At 35.7% G+C, this 22,750-nt stretch overlaps 1 protein-coding gene across 1 annotated transcript in view; it reads left to right on the top strand.

Moving 5' to 3' along the window:
- The window catches only part of LOC108529416 (coiled-coil domain-containing protein 7-like), a 216,486-nt gene extending 194,617 nt beyond the window's left edge, over positions 1–21,869 (top strand). The window contains exons 22-24 of the mRNA XM_017871734.1: positions 1,646–1,735; positions 14,742–14,974; positions 21,698–21,869. Of these exons, the coding sequence (XP_017727223.1) occupies positions 1,646–1,735; positions 14,742–14,788 (137 nt within the window). The 3' untranslated portion in view covers positions 14,789–14,974; positions 21,698–21,869. The remainder of the gene's footprint in view (positions 1–1,645; positions 1,736–14,741; positions 14,975–21,697) is intronic.
- The last annotated feature ends 881 nt before the right edge of the window (positions 21,870–22,750 follow it).

Genomic DNA, 22,750 nt, shown 5'->3' with positions numbered 1-22,750 from the left:
TTTTTTTTTTTTTTTTTTACTACATGCAATATAAAAGGAACAACAATAAAAAGATATTTGGGCTTGCTTCTGGGGAAGCAAATGAATGTAAGCAAAGAAAGTGAAATCCATTTTCTTTCCCAGTGAGCTAGAAGAAAAAATGGTCAGAAATTATATATGACAATTATATATATTAAAATAATAAGCAAAATCCTGGGCTTCAGTGGATACAAAATAAAGTTGAAAGGACTCAAAAGGGGAGTTTTATTGGTTGGAATGCCTAGCTTTTTATAGCTTCTCAAGCTGGGTCAGTCATTGTTCATTATATTTTAGATAAATGTAATTGATTTGGGGTTCACCTGTTACTTCATATCACCTACAATACTTCTTTTCATTAATGTAGCTACTGGTTTTTCCTATAATTTGGGGTTTTTTCTAAGCCCAAGTCTTTTATTTGATGACTATACTAATTATAAGCAGTAATAATAATGCTTAAAGAAAACAAAGAGGAGAATAAAATTAATAAATGGTCTAAATAATGTATTATATATACTTTTACTTTATGATTAGAGAGCAATAATAATGTCTTCTGTTATGGATTGAATGAAAATTATAATAGCATAAACTTTTTAAAAGATTTTCATGAAAGCATTTGGCCTTTGAATCTAAAATTAATGGCAGATATACATTTTTCAAGCAAACACTTGCCTTAAGGAATGGAAGAATTGAATGTTTCATTTCTGTGCAAAAAGTATCCTGAGGAAAGTCAACATATTAAAATTTTACTCACTAATTTTGAGAAAGTACCATTCAAATGTTTCACATTCTGCTTTTAAAGTCAGCATCTTTCCTCCAAATAAGCAGATGTTGAAACTAGTTTTAATTATATAGTTTTGTTTTTAGCAGTGTTCAAAATATGTATCTTTACAATTGCATTTCTAGTATCTCCTTCTTAATTATAGCACTAGATTTCTCATTGTGGGAATGTAAACTTCTTTTTAAATAAAATGATATAATGTTTTATATAGAGAGAAAACTTTATCTAAAATTTGCATTTTGCATTTATTTACATTTTTTGCTGTCCTGAAAAAAGGCTCATTCTCTGACATTTTTATCTATGACGTTTAGTCTTTATTTGTTTTCATATTTTTTACTTTTATTTTAGATTCAGTGGGGTACATGTGCAGGTTTGTTACATGGGTATACTGCATGACATTGAGGTTTGGGATATGACTGGTTCCATCACCCAGACAGTGAGCACAATGCCCAATAGGCGGTTTTTCAGCCCGTGACCCCCTCTCTCTCCCGACTAGGGATCTCCAGTGTTTATTGTTGCCGTATTTATGTCCATGCTTTCCCAAGGTTTAGCTCCTTCTTGTAAGTGAGAGCATGTGGTATTTGGTTTTCTGATCCTATGTTAATTTGCTTTAGTCTTTCTTTTTCTTGATTTGTACTCTTATAATGCACTCTTAAAAATATCAAATACTAGGCAAGAAAAAAAATCAGAGAGAAAATATTTGTGTCAGGTAAGCTGCTTTATCTAAATTACTGAAAAAAAAGTTGTAAGGAAACTGTGTTTTAGAAGACTAAGATTTATCTTAACATTTTAAAAGTTGAAATTACTTAATTCTCCACATAATTTAATAACACTGTTCCATTTTTTTAGGGCATTCGAAAGTTGTTACCTTAAACCAAAAAACTATTGAATTTGCTCTGCCTCCTGTGACCAACACAATTGGAAAACCCACCTATAAAGGTAAAAGAATCACTACAATACAGACATATGAAATAAAACTTTATGCTATATTCTCATTGTCTTTCTTTACCAACTTCAAACCTCTAGGCTTCCTTCTCCAAACAACCAATCTTATGAGTAAGGTATCATTTCCCAAACCTTTCTTCAAACATGTAAAAATATATATGTAAACAGTGGTTTGTGGTTCTGAATAACAACAGGCTTATATACTTATATTCTCCTCACTTTTGACCCAGGTAAATTGATAGAAATTTCTTTCATCTGTCACATTTTTAAGCTGCTGCATGATATTCTACAGTGTGAATGTGTCCTAATTTATTCAATGATTCCTCTACTGAATAACATTTTATTATCGTTTTTTGCCACTACAAGCAATGGTACAATAAATACCATTGTTCATATATATTTATATCACAGTGATTGCATTTCTATATAAAAGAACATGTAAGTGAGGTTGGTGCATTAAAGGTATATATCATTTGAATTTTAATAGATATTAGGAAAATTTTCAAATTACTATAGCTAATAGTTCTGCTAGTAAATGCATGAAATGCCTATTTCCAAGCACCTAAGCCAGAACTAGACTTTTCATGCATTGGAAATATTAAGAACATTAAATAATATTGTTAAGACGTCAGTACCACTCAAAGTGATCTAAGGATTCAGTGCAATCTCTATCGAAATCCCAAATGCTTTTTTTTTACAGAAAAAAAGTAAGTTTTTTTTTTTTTTTTTTTTAATTCATACAGAATCTTAAGGCAGCAGTCCCCAACCTTTTTGGCAGCAGGGACCGGTTTCATGGAAGGCAATGTTTCCACAGAATGGTGGTGGGGGAATTATATTAGGATGATTCAGGTGCATTACATTTATTGTGTACTTTATTTCTATTATTATTACACTGTAATATATAATGAAATAATTATACAATTCACCATAATGTAGAATCAGTGGTAGCCCTAAGCTTGTTTTTCTGCAACTAGGTGGTCCCATCTGGGGGTGATGGGAGACAGTGATAGATTATCAGGTATTAGATTCTCATAAGAAGCACACAATCTAGATCCCTCGCATGTGCAGTTCACAATAGGGTTTGCACTCCTATGAGAATCTAATGCTGCCACTGATCTGACAGGAGGCAGAGCTCAAGTGGTAATGCCAGCAATGAGGAACAGCTGTAAATACAGATGAAGCTTCCCCTTGCTCACCCACTGCTCACCTCCTGCTGTGTGGCCCAGTTCCTAACAGGCCACGGACCAGGGGTTGGAGACCCTGTCCCTATAAGGGACCTGATAGTCAGAATAACCTTGATAAAGAACAAAATTGAAAGACTTACACTTCATAATTTCAAAACTTACTGCAAAGCTACAGTAACCAAAATGGTATGGTATTGGCCTAAAGACAAACACATATTTTGATGCAATAGGATAGAGAGCTAAAAAACAAACCCTCACATATATGGTCAAATGATTTTTTACAAGAGTGCTAAGACTAATCAGTATGGAAAAAATAGTCTTTACAACATACAATGCTGAGAAAACTAGATATCCACATGCAAAATAATGATGTTGCACCCTTATCTTACACATACAAAAATTAACTCAAAGTGGACCAAAAACCTAAAACTAAGAGCTACACTTTAAAACTCTTAGATGAAAACATAGAGAAAACCTTATATTGGATTTGGCAAAGACTTCTTAGATGATACAAAACACGCTGTCCAAAAAATAGACATGTTAGAATTTATCAAAATTAAAAACTTTCCGTCATCAATGGAAAATATCAAGAGTAAAAAGGCAAACCACAGAATGGGAGAAAATATATTTAAATCACATATCTGATAAGGTATTAATAATCTAGAATATATAGAGACTTCCTACAACTCAACCACGACAACAGAGCTCAATTTTAAAATGGGCATAGGCCAGCCTCCTACAGAAACACTAATCTGATCTGATCACCCTACCCTCTGGACTGAACACCCACAGCACCTGCCTCCCTGGATGGGGATAGTCCTCTAGAGCCTGAGTTGCTGAGCTTCCCCACCTCCCTAGGAGTGAAGCCAACATTGCACTGCTGCACACACCCCAGGGCCAAAGCCACAGATGTGCCCCCATCATTCTTGGACCCTTGCTGTCACTGCACCTGACCTCACAGAGCCTGAGTCACTGCTGTGTCGCATTACTCCAGGGCTTAGAGTTCTTGGTGCATGAATTGCCACTGTGTCCTATTGGTTCTGTAACCTGAATTGCAACTGTATCCTGCTCATTGGGGCCTGAACCTCTGGAAAACCTCTTCCTTCCCAGAGCCATGCCATTGCTGCACCCTAACACCCAGGATGAGTCAGCAACATGCCTGATCCTGGGCCTAAGATACTGGGAAGTGCCTCAGAGTCACAGTACTTGGCCTTGTGGGAGAGCTGCATCATCCATACCTGAAAGAATAAACCTGGACCTACACCACAGGTGCCATGGCAGTTCAACAAGATACTGAGCCTCAGACCCCAGCTCCACAGCCACTCTGAGCACCTGTTCCCTGTAATAAACACAGCACTGCTTGGCTGCCTCTGGCCTGTGTCAGGCTCAACACCAAGAGAGGTGCCTTCAGGTAAATCTCCCACTATGGGGAAACTAGAACAGAAGGATCTTTAAAGTCCTTTACAGTGAGAAATGGACTCCACTACTGTGCCTACCCAGAACCAGAGCCACTGCACGTTGCCCAGCTAAAACCTGCAGACAATATCTGCAGGTAACAGTCTCCCCAAGGAAGCCACTATAAAAACAAAAATTAGCAAATGGAACTTAATTAAACTAAAGACCTTCAGCACTTTCCATCCAACAGCAGCAGAACATACATTTTTTTTCTAGTGCACATGGAATATTCTTAAGGATAGACAATATATTAGGCCATAAAACAAGTCTCAACAAATTCAAGAAGATCAAGAATATACCTAAGACTATTTCTGAAAACAATTGGTATGAAATTAGAAATTAAAAACAAAAGGAACCTTAAAATTTTACAAATATGTAGAAATTAAAAAACATGCTCCTGAACAACCAACCAGTAGGTCAAAAAAGACATCAAAAGCAATACTTAAAAATATGTTGAGACAAATGACAATAGAATCACAATATATCAAAATCTATGGGAAGCAGCAAAAGTAATTCTAAGAGGGAAACTTATAGCAATAAATGACCACATTATAAAAGAAGAAAGATTCCAAATAAATAGTCTAATGTTATGCCTCAAGGAGTTGGAAAAAGAAAAACAAGCCAAAGTTGGCAGAAGGAAAGAAATAATAAAGATTAGGTCAGAATTAAATCGAATAGAGAACAGAAAAACTGTAGAAAAAAATAAATAAAACTAAGAGTTGTTTTTTTTTGAAAAAAATAAAAGACAAAATCCTTGCTAGGCAAACTAAGAAAAGTAGAGAAAAACTCAAATAAAATCAGAAATGAAAATGAAGACATTATAGTAGATACCAAAGAAAGTAAAAGGATCATAAGAGACTAGTATGAAAAACTATATGCCAACAAATTGGATAACCTAAAGGAAATGAATAAATTCCTCAGAAAATATAAGTTACCAAGATTCGATCAGGAAGAGATAGAAAGCTTAGACAAACCAATACCAAATAAAAAGGTTGAAGAAGTAAAAGCGTTTCAACAAAAAAGGTCAGACCTTTCGAGGTGGCTTCACAGTTTCACACCTTCACATTTGGATCCTATGAAACATTCACAGAAGAATGATCAATTCTTCTTAAACTCTCCCAAAAAAATAGCACTAGAAGGAGTATTTTCAAACACATTTTATGAGGCCAGCATCACCTCGAGATGTAAGCCAAAGAAAGAAACAATACGAGAAGAAAACTACACAGCAATATCTCTGAGGAACATTGATGCAAAAATGCTCAACTGAATTCAACAACAACAATTAAACATTATCAAACTTAATTGAAAACAACAACAAAATTGAACATCATGAGCAAGTGGAATCTATTGCTGACATGCAGGGCTGGTTGAACATGAGTAAATGAGTCAATGTGATACATTACATTCACAGGATAATCTCAGATGATCCCCCATGATGATCTCAATTGACACAAAAAAGCGTTTGACAAAGTTCAGCATTCTTTAGTGAAACTTTTAATAGTTTAGGTATAGAAGGAAAGTTTCTCAACATAACAAAGGCCATTTATAAAAAATCCACAGCTGATGGAGGAATATTTTCCAAGCAAATGGAAAGCAAATAAAAAAAAAAAAAAAGCAGGGATTGCAATCTTAGTCTCTGATAAAACAGACTTTAAACTAACAAAGGTCAAAAGAGACAAGGGCATTACATAACGGTAAAGGGATCAATGCAACAAGAAGAGCTAACTATCCTAAATATATATGCACCCAATACAGGAGCACCCAGATTCATAAAGAAAGTTCTTAGAGACCTACAAAGAGACTTGGACTCCCTACACAATAATAGTGGGAGACTTTAACACCCCACTGTCAATATTAGACAGATCAATGAGACGGAAAATTAACAAGGATATCCAGGACTTGAACTCAGCTCTGGACCAAGCAGACCTAACAGACATCTACAGAACTCTCCACCCCAAAGCAACAGAACATACACTTTTCTCAGCACCACACTGCAGTTATTCTAAAATTGACCACTTAATTGGAAGTAAAACACTCCTTAGCAAATGCAAAATAATGGAAATCATAACAGTCTCTCAGACCACAGTGCAGTCAAATTAGAACTCAGGATTAAGAAACTCACTCAAAACCGCACAACTACATGGAAACTGAACAACCTCCTCCTGAATGACTACTGGGTAAATAACGAAATGAAGGCAGAAATAAAGATGTTATTTGAAACCAATGAGAACAAAGACATAGCATATCAGAACTTCTGGGACACATTTAAGCAGTGTGTAGAAGGAAATGTATAGCACTAAATGCCCACAAGAGAAGACAGAGAAGATCTAAAATGACACTCTAACATCACAATTAAAATAACTAGAGGAGCAAGAGTGAACAAATCCAAAAGCTAGCAGAAGGCAAGAAATAACTAAGATCAGAGCAGAACTGAAGGAGATAGAGACATGAAAAACCCTTCAAAAAATCAATGAATCTAGGAGTTCGTTTTCTTGAAAAGATCAACAAAATAAATAGACCACTAGCCAGACTAATACAAAAGGAAAGAGAGAAGAATCAAATAGATGCAATAAAAATGATAAAGGGGATATCACCACTGATCCTTCAGAAATACAAACTACCATTGGAGAATACTACAAACACCTCTACACAAATTAACTAGAAAATCTAGAAGAAATTGATAAATTCTTGGGCACACACACCCTCCCAAGACTAAACCAGGAAGAGGTCAAATCCCTGAATAGACCAATAACAAGTTCTGAAATTGAGGCAGCAATTAATAGCCTACCAACCAAAAAAAGTCCAGGACCAGACAGATTCACAGCCGAATTCCACCAGAGGTACAAAGAGGAGCTGATACCATTCCTTCTGAAACTATTCCAATCAACAGAAAAAGAGAGAATCCTCCCTAACTCATTTTATGAGGCCAGCGTCATACATGTGCAGAATGTGCAGGTTTGTCACATAGGTATACACGTGGTTTGCTGCACCCATCAACCCATCATCTACATTAGGTATTTCTCCTAATGCTATCCCTCCCCTAGCCCCCCAACCCCTGACAAGCCCCAATGTGTGATGTTCCCCTCCATGTGTCCATGTGTTCCCATTGTTCAACTCCCACTTATGAGTGAGAACATGCAGTGTTTGGTTTTCTGTTTTTGGGTTAGTTTGCTGTGAATGATGGTTTCCAGCATCATCCATGTCCCTGCAAAGGACATGAACTCATCCTTTTTTATGGCTGCATAGTATTCTATGGTGTACATGTGCCACATTTTCTTTATCCAGTCTATCATTGATGGGCATTTGGGTTGGTTCCAAGTCTTTATTATTGTAAGTAGTGCTGCAATAAACATACATGTACCTGTGTCTTTAAAGTAGAATGATGGCTGCCAGGAACTGGGGATAGGAGATAAGGAATGAATGTTTAATGCGGAGAGTTTCAGTTTTGCAGGATAAAAAACATTCTGGAGGTAGATGGTAGTGATATTTGCATAGCAGTGTGAATGGATTTAATGTGACTAAACTGTACACTCAAAAATGGCTAAAATGGTAAATTTTATGTAATGTGTGCTTTACTAAAATTTGTAAATAATTTTAAAATAAAGATAAACACAATATAGTTTTATCTTTAATGAGAATTATTTATATTTAGTAACAATAGACTTACTATTATTTCTATTTTAATTTCTTCTGTGAATTGCCTTTTATATTCTTTGCCCATTTTCCTGCTGGTTGTCTTTTTTGTTTCATAGAAACATTTTGTGTAATAGCGTTTTAAAATATTTTGATTTTCTATCAATTCATGTTTACAGAGAAACTGAAAGAATTCTAGAAGGGATTCCCGTCCCTTCTAGAATTTATTCAGTTTTATTCTGTCCTTTTTGCTTTATAATGTTCTTTATCTTCATATTTATATGTATGTATTATAAACATTAGGTACATATATTTATAAACATTATAAATATTTAATACATGAAATATTTTTTCTGAACTGTAGAGGGATAACTTGGAGACATAATGTCTCTTTACCCATAAAACGTTAGTATTTCTTAAGAAATGATAATATATCATCACAACGCAATTACCAAAAATAGGAAATTTAACATTGACTCAACTTATCATCTACTCCATAATCCATATTCAAGTTACATTTGTCATAATAATGTCCTTTATAGATTTTTTTGGGACTAAGACTGAATCTAGGACCATGCACTAAATTTGTGGTGTTTTTTTAGTGTCTCTTAATCTGGAATAGCTAATTTATATTTCTTTTTGTGTCTTGACCTTCGTATTTTTAACACCAGTTAGTTTGTAGAATATTTTTTCAATTTGGTTTTATCTGAAGTTTTCTCATGGTTACTTTCAGGTTAAGTTACACATCTTTGGGAGGAGTATTCCAGATGTAATGTTGTGTCCTTCTCAATGCATAATATTTTTTCAAAATATTGTGATGGCAATTTTGATCATTAGATTGTAATGGTGTCTATTATGTTTCTTTCTCTACTGTAAAGTACTTTTTTTTACTTTTATAAGTCATAGGTAATTTGGGGCAGATACTTAAGAGACCATGTGAATACTCTTTAAGAGTGAGACTATTCTAAAGGTGAGACTGTCTATGGGTGAGTTTCTCACCCATTAATTTTTTAAAAAATCTACTGCAATTTTCTAATGTGATCATTCTTTTTACCTTTATCAGCTGCCATTCTATTTTTAAAAAATGGCTTTTCCTTTTTCCTCCCTCTGCTTTCTTCTCCCTTTCTTCTCTCCTTTCCTCACCACTACCTCCTTTTCTTCCTTCTTTTAGTTTCATATGAGCAGAGCTCATGGATTTTATTTTATTCAACTAGTTATAATCCACTGGTACCATTAATTACTTCGATGGCTAATCTCTTTAATCTCCTTTTATCTACATTTTCCACAGCCTGTTTTGTCTTTTTAAATAAATTGTTGGCATTAAAAAACACATAGTACCCTCAACTATTTTTAAATGGAGTTGTTCATTTTCACAAATAATTAAGTTTTTTTTTTTTTTGAGACGGAGTCTTGCTCTGCCACCCAGGCTGGAGTCCAGTGGCTGGATCTCAGCTCACTGCAAGCTCCGCCTCCCGGGTTTACACCATTCTCCTGCCTCAGCCTCCCGAGTAGCTGGGACTACAGGCACCCGCCTCGTCGCCCGGCTAGTTTTTTGTATTTTAAGTAGAGACAGGGTTTCACCGTATTAGCCAGGATGGTCTCGATCTCCTGACCTCGTGATCCGCCCGTCTCGGCCTCCCAAAGTGCTGGGATTACAGGCTTGAGCCACCGCGCCTGGCCACAAATAATTAAGTTTTATGAACTCTTTGTGTATATTGAATAACAGTTCTTTAGCAGGTATGTCCTTTGTAAAGATTTTCTCTGTGGCTTATTCTTTTAATGTTTTTACAGAGCACATATTTTTCATTTTAATGGAGTCTAGCTTATTCATTATTTCTTTCATGGACTGTGCCTTTGGTGTCATATCTAAAAAGTCATTGACACACCCAAGGACACCTAGATTTGTCATCTTCTAGAAGTTTTATGATTTTGCATTTTCCATTTATGTCAGCCATTGAATAATTCTCTTTTGAAAGAATCCCTGATTCATTTTAATAGAAAATAATATTTAGAAATGAAGATTTGGTGCTAGGTGTGCTCGTTCCTATTGATATGTCATTGCTTTTAGGTTCTCTGAGCAGAAACAGCTAAAGAATGTGTCTGTTTGTATAAACCTGGGGGTTCATGCAGATATTTTCAACTCTAATTCAGTATACTACAGGGTTAATCTACTCATTCCCCTTTCCATATTTCAACTTACCTTTTCCAATAATGGGAAAACATGGTGGCTGTTACCCTTAATATGTTTGCTTGTTTGCTTAAACTTAAAATGCACAAAAAGGATTACCAAGCCATACAGTGATGAAAACCAAACATATAACTAGAGCTCAATATTATTTGTAGTTCTCATTCTGGGGGTTGAATTTACATGGAGGAATGAATCTTAGTTATTATAACAGGTGAGTTTTGACAATGCCTGCAGCAGTGTAACCCACAATTTGATTATGTAACAGAACATTGCCATCACTCTAAGAAGGTTTCCTCATACTCCTTTCTAATCAAGTTCTATTAGTACACACTCCTTATAGGAAAAAAACTGCTAAACTGTTTTTCAAAGTAGTTGTACCATTTTACACTCTTAACAGCAATGGTAAGAGTTGCTGCACATTCTCATCAACATTTGGTATTGTCACTTTATAACTTTAGCCATTCTCGTGTGTGTGTGTGTGTGTGTGTGTGTGTGTGTGTGTGTGTGTATGAGTATCTCATTGTGGCTTTAACTTGCTATTCACTGATGACTAATGGTGAATACTGTTTACATGCATTTTCATCATTTGTATGTCCTTTGTATACCTTCTTTTTGTGTATCTGCTTTTAGAAAAAATATACTCAACTTTTATTTGTCATTTTAATATTAACATAAAAGTACTTTACATATTCTACAGAGAAGTCTTTTATAAGCTATATGTAGTAAAAACACTTTTTTCTCTACTCATAGCATGCTTGTTTGCTTAATGCTGTCTTTTTATGAGTGAAGTTTTAATTTGATCAAGTCTAATTATCGAGCTTACTTTAATAGTTACTATTTGCCATCACTAAGGTCGCAAACATATTCTCCTATGTGTGCTTTAAGGTGCTTTATACTTTGGGATTTAAGATTTAGGTACGTGATTCATCTGGATGTCTGTGCACGATTTGAGATAGAATTCAAGGTTTATTTGGTGGTTACCCACAAATCTGTGGAAGTCGTGCTGTATGTGAACTACTCTGCCATTACTGCAAGTACATTTCCTTCTTTACTTCTCTTTTGATATTATTTTTTACCTCTTTTCACATTCACATCTATAAGAATGAGTAGTCTGACATGTTTTTCTTTTAAGTTTTAAGCTTCAGGATTTTCTATGATTCTTTCTATCATTATGGTTAAACATATTTTCCTAATTATTCTTCTAATTTAAATTGTATTTTTAGCCTTAACTCTCTAATCCAGAGTTCTGTATATATTGTACAACAGGAGTTCAGTTTCTTTTCATTTTAGTTCTTGAACACTTCATCTTTAATCTTTAAAATTTATTAAATACAAATATATTTCTTTAGCTCTCAAAATTTCTGATTTTAATTGCATTATGTAATATATATGTATGTGTGTGTGTATATATATGTACACTTTGGAATTTGATATTTTAATATAGTAAATGATATTGCTATGTCTCAATACTTTTTCAGGTCTTGTTATAAGTAGCCAACAATTAGAATTACAATTTTTTTTCAAAAAGGCATTGTCCTTTCTTGTTATATTTATTTCTAAATATTTTATAATGTTTACAGTTTCTGTGCTAGTAAATTTTGATTCTCTGTATCTACTCATCTGTCTCTTTAGTTTTAGGGGCAGTGGTTTGCTCTGTGATCTCAGTTCTCATATGGGTCTAAGTGTGGTCAGCTTTTTTGTTACTATGTGAATGGAAGAGATGACTTCCAAGCTCTTTACATGCCAGACAAGAAGTCGTAGTGTAGTGTTTTCAAGATTCATCTATGTTTTAGCATGTGTCAGCACATTATTCTTTTCTATTAATGGAATAGTCTGTACCACATTTTGTTTATCCATTCACCAGCTGGTGGACATTTGGATTGATTTGGATTGTTTTCACTTTTAGACTATTTTGAATGATGCTGCTATGAACATTCATGTGCCATTCTTTTTGTGGATATATATTTTCATTTATCTTGGATATATACCTATTAGTGGAATTGCTGGGTTGTGTAGGAAATTTATGTTTAATTTTTAGGAAGCTGCCACACTACTTTTTAAAGTGGCTGTACCATTTTACCATCCCACCAGCACTGTGTGAGTGTTCTCATCTATCTATGTCCTTGCCACCATTTGTTGTCTTTCTTATGATAGTCATTGTTGCAGGTATGAATTTTGATATTTTAAACAAGAAATAATGCATATATACATGGTTAAAATGCAAATGATGTAGAAAAGTATACAATTAATAATTAAAATCACTTTTCCTTCACCAAATCCCGTCTCAAAAGATAACATCTCAAGCTTTTTGTATAACATAAAGACAAAACTGTTTAGAGCAATATGCATTCTATGCTGAAAGTCAGATATATATTTTTATATGTACATATATAATTATATTCAATTATAAAGATATAAAGATATTAACATAAATGTGTATATAGTTTAATATAAAATGTATATTTATTATTATTTATTAAAAGAAATCACACATCTTTTCTGCAACTTAACTTTTTTACTTCAATAGCTTTGTGGGGGTACAAGTGGTCTTTTGTCCCCTGGATGAATTGTATGGTGGTGAAATCTAGGATTTTAGTGCACTCATCACTTGAATTGTGTGCATTGTACCCAATAGGTAGTTTTTCATCCCTCACCCACCTGTCATCCTCTCCCCAGTCTCCAGTGTCCATTATAACACTCTGTATGCCTTTGTGTGCCCATAGCTGAGCTGTCACTTATAAGTGAGAACATGTGGTATTTGGGTTCTGATTTGAGTTACTTCTCTTAGAATAATGGCCTCCGGTTCCATCCAAGTTGCTGCAAAAGACATTATTTTGTTACTTTTTATGGCTGAGTAGTATTCCGTGGTGTGTGTGTGTGTGTGTGTGTGTGTGTGTGTGTGTGTATGTATGTGCATATATAAATCTTTTATATATACACACACCAACATATCTACACACACACACATATATGTATATATATATATATACACACATACATATCCTCACCACATTTTCTTTATTCACTCCTCATTGCTTTTGGGGTCTTAGTCATAAATTCTTTGCTTAGGCCAATACCCAGAAGAATTTTATGTAGGTTTTCTCCTAGAATTTTTATGGTTTCAGGTCTTAAGTCTTTAATTCATCTTGAGTTAATTTTTGTACATGGTGAGAGATAGGGATCCAGTTTCATTGTCTACATGTGGCTATCAAATTTTCCCAGTCTCATTTATTGAATTGGATGTTGTTTTCCCAACTTACGTTTTTGTATGCTTCATCAAAGATCATTTGGCTGAAGTATTTGGCTTTATTTTTGGGTTCTCTATTCTGTTCCATTAGTCTATGTATTTACTTTTATACCAGTACCATGCTTTTGGCATCTTTGTCATGAAATCTTTGCCTGATCCTATGTCTAGAATGGCATTGCCTAGGTTGTCTTCGAGGGTTTTTATGGTTTGGGATTTTACAGTTAAGTCTTTAATCCATCTTGAGTTAATTTTTGTATAAAGTTTAAGGAAGGGGTCCAGTTTCCATTTTCTGCATATGGCTAGCCAGTTCTCCCAGCACCATTTATTGAACAGGGAATCCTTTCCCTATTGCTTGTCTTTGTCAGCTTTGTCAAAGATCAGATGGCTGTGGATGTGCGGCCTTATTTCTGGGCCCTCTATTCTGTTCCATTGGTTGGTGTGTCTGTTTTTGTACCACTACCATGCTGTTTTGGTTACTGTAGACTTGTATCATATCTTGAAAGTCTTTCCGTATCAGCACATCCAAATCAATCCAATTTTTTTAAAGTCCTTTATATTTGGATCTGTCATAGCTTATGAGCCTCTGTTAAATAGGCACTTCGGTTGTTTCCAGTTTTTTTCTATGTAACAAACCATGTTGCAACAAAGATTATTGAAATCAAGAGATATTTTATGACTCCATCTTAGTTTCCATTAGCTTAAAGATGAGTCTTCTGCCTAAAATGGACTTGCTGTTATTTACTCCCTCATACTAAGTTCATTGGTCCTTTTGTTGCAGTTTACAAATTGGCCTCTCATTTAAAACTGACTGATTTTTTGAAGAACCATAGGCATATTAAGTATATATATTTTTTCGTATGCCAAAACACAAAATTCCAGTGAATTGGAACTTTTTGAATGTCTCCATTAAGACTTCTTAAAGTGTGGTCTCTGGGCTAGCAGCATGGGCATCGCCTGGGAACTTCTAAGAAATGCAGTTTCTTGGCCCCCAACCCCAGAACTGCTGAATCAGAAGCTCTGGGTTCAGGTCCAGAAATCCATTTTAGTAAGTTGTGTGAGTGATTCTGTTGCTGGCTAAAGTTGAAGAACCATTATCTGTATTTATACTGCTCCAAGTTGAGAATGTCACAGCATCATTTCTATAAAAACAATAGGTAGTTAGATTTATATACCACTTTCCATTTTCATTGTTTATATTATTCATATGTTGTCTTCCATGATATCATGTACAATAAAAATTATATCAACTAAAGTAAAACTTTCTTTCAATTAACACATAACTTTTCTTTAAAGTGTTACATACTGCTGCCCGAAAATCTGTACCACACCCATACTTTTGAGAATGAAGCAAATTCTGAGCAAGATAAGCAACATGACAAATTTGGAAATGCAGGAAAGGAAACTGCAAGTATAGAAGCCTTTTGAAAATAACACTGACTCGTGTGGATGGTGCTTATTGAAAAACAGCTGGAAATACAGTGGATAAACAGGGTAGGCCCAGATCATAAAGGCCTGAGAAGGCAGTGGTGAGTTTGAAAGTTTCAAATTACTTTATTACTTTTCTTTTCAATTTAAAAAAGTTATGCAATTATCTTTTAAATCACAAATAATAAAAATACCCTATTCAAAATATTAATTTTTTTGAACAATGCATAACCAACTTAGAAAAAGAAAAAGATGTAAAAAATATATGACAATAACCTGATAATGTGTTAAAGCATATTCTGTAGAATTTGTAATGGCACAAAATACAACTGCTAATAATTTTGATTCTTACCAATCAAATGTTTTATAACACTAAAATATTATTTGTAGCTGCATTTTTACTATCCCCTGAAGAGCATAAATATTATTGGCTATAAAACTGTCCTAAACCCAATCTGGGTTATCACTGACATAGATATTTAGACTTGCAGAATATTCTTTTATGCCTTAAATTTTCCTATTTTTCCCCAGCAAGAATCAGAGGAATGAGGAGTAATATTAATCTAAATATTCTAGAGTTATGTTTCTGCCAAAAATAATAAAGAAAATTGGATTTTTTTTTTTTTTTTGAGACGGAGTCTGGCTTTTTCGCCCAGGCTGGAGTGCGGTGGCCGGATCTCAGCTCACTGCAAGCTCCGCCTCCCAGGTTCACGCCATTCTCCTGCCTCCGCCTCCCAAGTAGCTGGGACTACAGGCGCCCGCCTCGTCGCCCGGCTAGTTTTTTGTATTCTTTAGTAGAGACGGGGTTTCACCATATTAGCCAGGATGGTCTCAATCTCCTGACCTTGTGATCCGCCCGTCTCGGCCTCCCAAAGTGCTGGGATTACAGGCTTGGGCCACCGCGCCCGGCCGAAAATTGGATTTCTACTCAAACAAAATAAAGTGAAATAAAATGACTGAAATAGTTTCCATCCTTTATAATCTCCCATTTTAAAAATATTACATTTTATATAATAACAAAAAATGAACAATTTACATGGTAAGAAAAACTCATGAATTCAGCATAATGAAACTGTCGAGAGAAAATAAATGGAGGAATTATTCCCTAATGATCAATTATTCTCTAAAACTGTGAAAGATCCCAGAGGTAACATGAATGTGAACTATATCAATAACTCTGGTGAGGGTTTGGGAGAGAATATATGCAGAAATGAATAGCAGAATTGTTACTGCAAGTTGCCGATAATTGGGGTATGAATGAAGTGGATTTTATGTTTCTTTCTATAATTATTTTTCCAACGTACGTTTTAGTTTAGTATAGAAGACTACCTGCAATGGATGGTGAATGTTAGGGTTATCTAAACTAGATCCAATCCAGCTTCTCAGTTTGCCCCTACGAACTACGTGGATAACAATACCAGCTGTATCTTAATTCCCATTAGTTAAGTCTGGGATTCAGTAGGTTTTTCTATAAAACATTGAGGAAGTTTTATTTTGACTGAAGCGCTGCCTTTATAGAATACTTATTTGATTAAATGAGGTAATGTATTTTCTAAATCGGTACTTTTCAAGCCTAAATACAAAATAGAATTCACCTGGGGCTTTTAAAACCTACCAATTTTCTGCTTCGCATCCCCAGACCAATTAAACCAGATTTGCTGTGTGATTCTAATATGCAGCCAGAGTTGAGAACCATGGAGCTTATTGTTTGAAGAGGACACAAGGGAAATAAACTAATGCCCAAGCCCGTATGCAAATGTTTGCAGTTGATTTTTTTTTTTTTTTTTTTTAATCCAGGTCCTGTACCTACTGGTAGAGGAGACCCAGTTCATAGATTCAAGCTATCTTGGCTTCATTTAAATATTCCTCCTTCTACCTCTTTTTCATGGCAATTATGACTCCTCGTGGCAGCACTTTTCAGTAGAACGTTTTGTGATATAAAAATGTTCCACACCTGTGCCCTACAGTATGGGAGGTATGAGTCATATGTGGTTCTTGGGCTCTTTATATGCGGCTAGTGTGACCGGGGATCTAGATTTTTAATTTTACCTACATTTGTTAGTAAATAATCCTATGTGGCTTGTGGCTCCCATATTGAACTATGCAACTCCAGAATTACCAGTGATCCAATAGCCACCAGGACCTGGGAAGACAGTGAGCTATTCAGAGGGATATACAGGAAATCTTCCTGCTTTTATTAGCAGAAATAGCTAAATATAGCTCCCTGGAGAAGTAGAAGCAGGAATAGTCTAGCTTTGGGGTAAAATGTAATACTTTTCCAGGAGAGCAGGATAACCCTTAATAGTGAGCAGGGGATGCCAGTTTCAACCAATAACTCTAATTAGCTCAAATTAGGCCAGAATCAGGGCAAATGTGAATAGGGTCTAGGGTCTTTGGAAGACTTTGGCTGCCATCAAAGATAAGGCTAGTCCCAGATTATGAGGTAGTCAGATCTAAGAATGAATACTTAATGAACCCTGGAAATTCAAAAATTCCTTTGGTTCTATTGTGAGAAACCCAATAGCTGACAACCTGTTGGAGATCATATGAATGCTTTAAATAAACTGAATGACAACAAGGAGTATTTCTCTAGTCTTTTGAATGTGTTTTTCTTTTGATTGATCTAATGATGGTGCTGCTAAAGACAAATCCAAACTGCTGAAGCCAAAAATTAACGGGAAGTCTGTTTTGGTATATAAATTAGGATATTATCTTTATCAACAAGCGCTGTCCAGAAAGAAAGCAGTGGAAGAATAGTATTTTATTCATAAAATGTATGGGGCCATTCATGCTGTTAAGGCCATTCAAATTGGCAAGGGTCCCTCTCGCAAACCATTCTTTACTTGTCACTATCTCTATTTTTTTTTTTATTTATTTATTTTAAGTTCTGGGATACATGTGTAGGACGTGCAGGTTTGTTACATAGGTAAACGTGTGCCATGGTGGTTTGCTGCACCCATCAACCTTATCCTCATCCTTATCCTTTTTAAATTTTTATCAAGTTTAATATAAATATATATGTTTGAAATAGTAATAAAAAACAAAGAATTGAATTGCATCCGTAGCAAGACAACCTTCCTCATACATTAAAGAGGTGTTCAGAAAATTCCTTACAGTATCTGCTAAATAAACATGTTTCACAGCTTAGCAAATATCATATGATTGCAGCATCCATGATTTGAAGTAAAACAGCATTTGCTTTCTTCTGCTGGAAGTCGTTGTTCGGGGCAATGTGCATGTTCTTAGACCTACAGCCTTAAGGAAGGGCGTGGGGGTGGCTCAGTGCCTGGCCCCAGTGCAAACACTTCCAAACCCCAAACAGTGAATCAACCAACCAACCACACAAACATCAAACAGTTGTCTTCTTTGAGTTCTTCTTGATCGAATGGAGGCTCAGCAAGGACTGCTGGTTAGAAGGTACATTAACAGACTTTGGAATGAGGATAATACCTTAATACCTAGGTATTAAGCCTCACATGCATTAGCTATTTTTCCTGATGCTCTTCCTCCTCCACCCCCCATAGGCCCCAGTGTGTGTTGTTGCCCTCCCTGTGTCCATGCGTTCTCATTGTTCACCTCTCACTTATAAGTGAGAACCTGTGCTGATTGGTTTTCTGTTCCTGCATTAGTTTGCTGAGGATAATGGCTTCCAGCTCCATCCATGTCCCCGCAAACGATATGATCTCATTCCTTTTTATGGCTACATAGTATTCCATGGTGTATATGTACATTTTCTTTATCCAGTTTATCACTGATGGGCATCTGGGTTGATTCCATGTCTTTGCTATTATAAATAGTGCTGAAATGAACATACATGTGCATGTATATTTATAATAGGATGATTTACATCCCTTTGGGTATATACCCAGTAATGGGATTGCTGGGTCAAATGGCATTTCTGGTTCTAGATCTTTGAGGAATGGCCATACTGTCTTCCACAATGGTTGAACTAATTTACACTCCCACCAACAGTATAAAAGCGTTCCTATTTCTCCATAGCATCTCCAGCATCTGTTGTTTCCTGACATTTTAATAATCACCATTCTGACTGGTGTGAGATGGTATCTCATTGTGGGTTTGATTTGCATTTCTCTAATGATTAGTGATGTGGAGCTTTTCTTCATGTTTGTTGGCCGCATAAATGTCTTCTTTTGAGAAGTGTCTGTTCAGGTCTTTTGCCTGCTTTTTAATGGGGTTGTTTTTTTTTTTTTCTTTAAATTTGTTTAAGTTCCTTGTAGATTCTGTATATTAGACCTTTGTCAGATGGATAGATGGCAAAAATTTTCTGCCATTCTGTAGATTGTCTGTTCACTCTGATAATAGTTTCTTTTGCTGTGCAGAAGCTCTTTAGTTTAATTAGATCCCATTTGTCAATTTTTGCTTTTGTTGCAATTGCTTTTGACATTTTCATCAGGAAATCTTTGTCCATGCCTATATCATGAATGGTATTGCCTAGATTTTCTTCTAGGATTTGCATAGTTTTGGGTTTTACATCTAAGTCTTTAATCCATCTTGAGTTAATTTTTGTATAAGGTGCAAGGAAGGAGTCCGGCTTCAATTTTCTGCATATGGCTAGCCAGTAATCACAGCACCATTTATTAAACAGGGCATCCTTTCCCCATTGCTTGTTTTTGTCAGGTTTGCTGAAGATTAGATGGCTGTAGATGTGCAGTCTTAGTTCTGAGCTCTCTATTCTATTCCATTTGTCTATGTGTCTATTTTTGTACCAATACCAGCTGTTTTGGTTAAGGCTACACTATCTCTAATTTAAATCAAATTGTTAGTGTCCTAAACATTCAGGAGATCAGATATCAACAGAAGTGACTAGTAAGATAATGTTACCATTTGATGCCATAGTACTTTTTTAGAGACAAAATCCCATTTTCTTTTCAAGAAGAACGTGTGATTACTTTGGGGGAAGGTTTGAGGAACTTCTTTTCTCCCTTTATAAGTTAGTGGCTAACATTTTGCACAGGGGCCATGATTCTAGGTGCAGAGACAAAAGGTATGTTCACTGGGGAGTTCCTAGGTACCAGGTGATTATAGAGTTATAGTTATGATGCAGGGGCAACTGCCCTACTTCTGATTTTAAAAACGGTTCTCAATATGTTGTGTTCTTATCTAAGTGAATGAGCACTGGGGTGGCAAATAAAATTAAATTTTTAATAGGTTGTGGGCATTAATTATAACTTACAGGATATGAATTTTCAACAAAATTATTGAGCCATCGGGCCAAGGAATAAGTGGTGTTGATCACTCAAATTGAGGGAACTCATAACTTTTAACTGAGTGAGATCTTGGTGCACGAAGCCTGAAACTTTCATTTATCATTGTTTAAATCTAAAGGCAGGAACTCCCCACTCAGCATTTCACTGAGACAAAGACTGCAGTCTCTGAATTCACAGATTCAAACTTAGAAAAGGCTTTTTGATTGTTGTCTTTTCCTAACCCTTTTATCACCTTCCTAGACAGCCAGTCATGTACCAATATTGCAGATGGTAAGCTTACAGGCTGGGTGCTCATGGTCAACATGTCTTTACCCACCCCCTATACCCCACAATTATAGGCATAATTTGCTTGCAAAGAGCACAGAATTCTCAAACCCTTCAGTTTGAGCAGAGGTCACAGTGGTAAAAGGTATGTATGGATACAGTCTCACCTGTGAGATCTCATCTTCTCATAGTTAAGCCTATCAGTTCGGAGCACACATTCATCATTGAGGATCAATGACACAAGTTTATGTCCTTGCTTAAGGACATAAAGCTCATAAGTAACAGATAAAGGATGTGTAACGAGACGAGTGGACTCTACAGACAACGAGTTTAACCTCTAGTATATACTCCATCACAAGGACAAAGTCCATAAGAGCCAGTCTCATAATGTTGTTAAATTTTTGACACTTGATAAACATGGTAAGGAAGACTTTATTAAAGACCATTGCAATAGAAGAGGGAGACTCAACTCCAAGTATAGCAAAGAAAGCTAAGAATTTATAGACAAAGAGCAGAGTGAAGGGGTCAGCAGATAGAAAATTATTAAGAGGAGACATCAAGTGTAGAGGGATTCTTGCTTAACTGGCCTAACAAAATTCTTCTTAGAGGCATATTAAGGACTTAGACATTAAGGGCAAGGGGTTAGAAACTTGGTTAGATATCAAGCATGGGAGATTCTCACTAAACTGACTTAGCAGGATTTTTTGCTTAAGACAGGCCAAGGCCAAGGCCAAGGATGAGGCCTAGTTGAGAAGAGGGCTTAGAGAAGCCTAACTAAAATTTGAACAAGGAGGGAGTCATTGTCAATGTTCAGCTAAAAAGAATATTTTAGCATTGAAAGATCATTGACTTCTGAAAAGAGCTCTAGATAATATTTTGAAAAATGCCTTTCAATTAGTGGAAAATATGCCTCAACATCAAGACATGTACAAGACTGAACATTTCAGAAAGGTTTGTATGTGTGTATATTAGAAGTTGAGGCCGGGCGCGGTGGCTCAAGCCTGTAATCCCAGCACTTTGGGAGGCCGAGGCGGGTGGATCACGAGGTCAGGAGATCCAGACCCTCCTGGCTAACACGGTGAAACCCCGTCTCTACTAAAATACAAAAAACTAGCCGGGCGCGGTGGCGGGCGCCTGTAGTCCCAGCTACTCAGAGGCTGAGGCGGGAGAATGGCGGGAACCCGGGAGGCGGAGCTTGCAGTGAGCCGAGATGGCGCCACTGCACTCCAGCCTGGGCGACACAGCGAGACTCCGTCTCAAAAAAAAAAAAAAAAAAAAAAAAAGAAGGTGAATCACATAAAAAATTACAATTACTTGTTGGTTTATTTTCAGAACGTCTCTTTACCATATGGAACAATTTTGAACTTCTAAGATCAAGCCTTTCTGTTGCTGAGAGAAAGAAAGGAGCTCTGTGTTGAGGTTCCAGCTTGCTTCTATTCGCCAGTGTCCCTGTAGTGCTTTCTGGTGTGATGTAAAATCAATTAAACAAAACTTGTGCTCTGCATGTTTTGAAAATGTATGGTTCTTTAAATGTCATATTATTTGCAAGTCTATTCTGTATGATCCTCTAATAGAGAAAAGTCACCTCCATACATTTCTTACACTTCCAGTTAAAGGAATTTAATTTTAAAAAGAGAATATCTTGCTTTACTTTTTTTCATATTAAAACTAGAAATGTATTGAAGAGATCAGAACAAAGTATTTATTTATATAACATTTATTAAACCTAGTGAGGCTACAAAGCAATTTAGGTGAACTATGAAAGATATTGTTTATAAACTCAAAGAACTATGCTGTTTGGAAATGTTTTCATGTATATTAAGTTTAACTGATACTAGTTAAAATGATAATTACTTCACTGACACTAGTTAAGAGGAACACTGAAAAGTATTATGCAAAAAATTTCTTATAAATATTAAATGTTAGGAATCCAGTATCTTCATATTGTCTTATTTTCTCTTTTGGCCCTGAGACTGATGAATTTTCATTATAGTCACCATCATCTCTAATCATATGCCTCTTTTTATGTGACAATTTGTCTTATTTTTAGAATTTACATCAGCTTCTAATATTTCTAAATAGCATTAATATTTTGGTTTCTTATTTGATAACTCAAATGAGTACAACAAAATGAAAGAACAGTATTATATATTTAATTAGATCTTATTCAGAATCCAAAAATTATCACACCATTTCAAAACCTGCTTATAGGCCGGGCGCGGTGGCTCAAGCCTGTAATCCCAGCACTTTGGGAGGCCGAGACGGGCGGATCACGAGGTCAGGAGATCGAGACCATCCTGGCTAACACGGTGAAACCCCGTCTCTACTAAAAATACAAAAAAACTAGCCGGGCGAAGTGGCGGGCGCCTGTAGTCCCAGCTACTC

The sequence above is a fragment of the Rhinopithecus bieti genome, unplaced genomic scaffold (genome assembly GCF_001698545.2).
Source record: "Rhinopithecus bieti isolate Rb0 unplaced genomic scaffold, ASM169854v2 scaffold_763, whole genome shotgun sequence".
NCBI lineage: Eukaryota > Metazoa > Chordata > Mammalia > Primates > Cercopithecidae > Rhinopithecus > Rhinopithecus bieti.
This window is presented reverse-complemented; position numbering and strand designations above follow the sequence as displayed.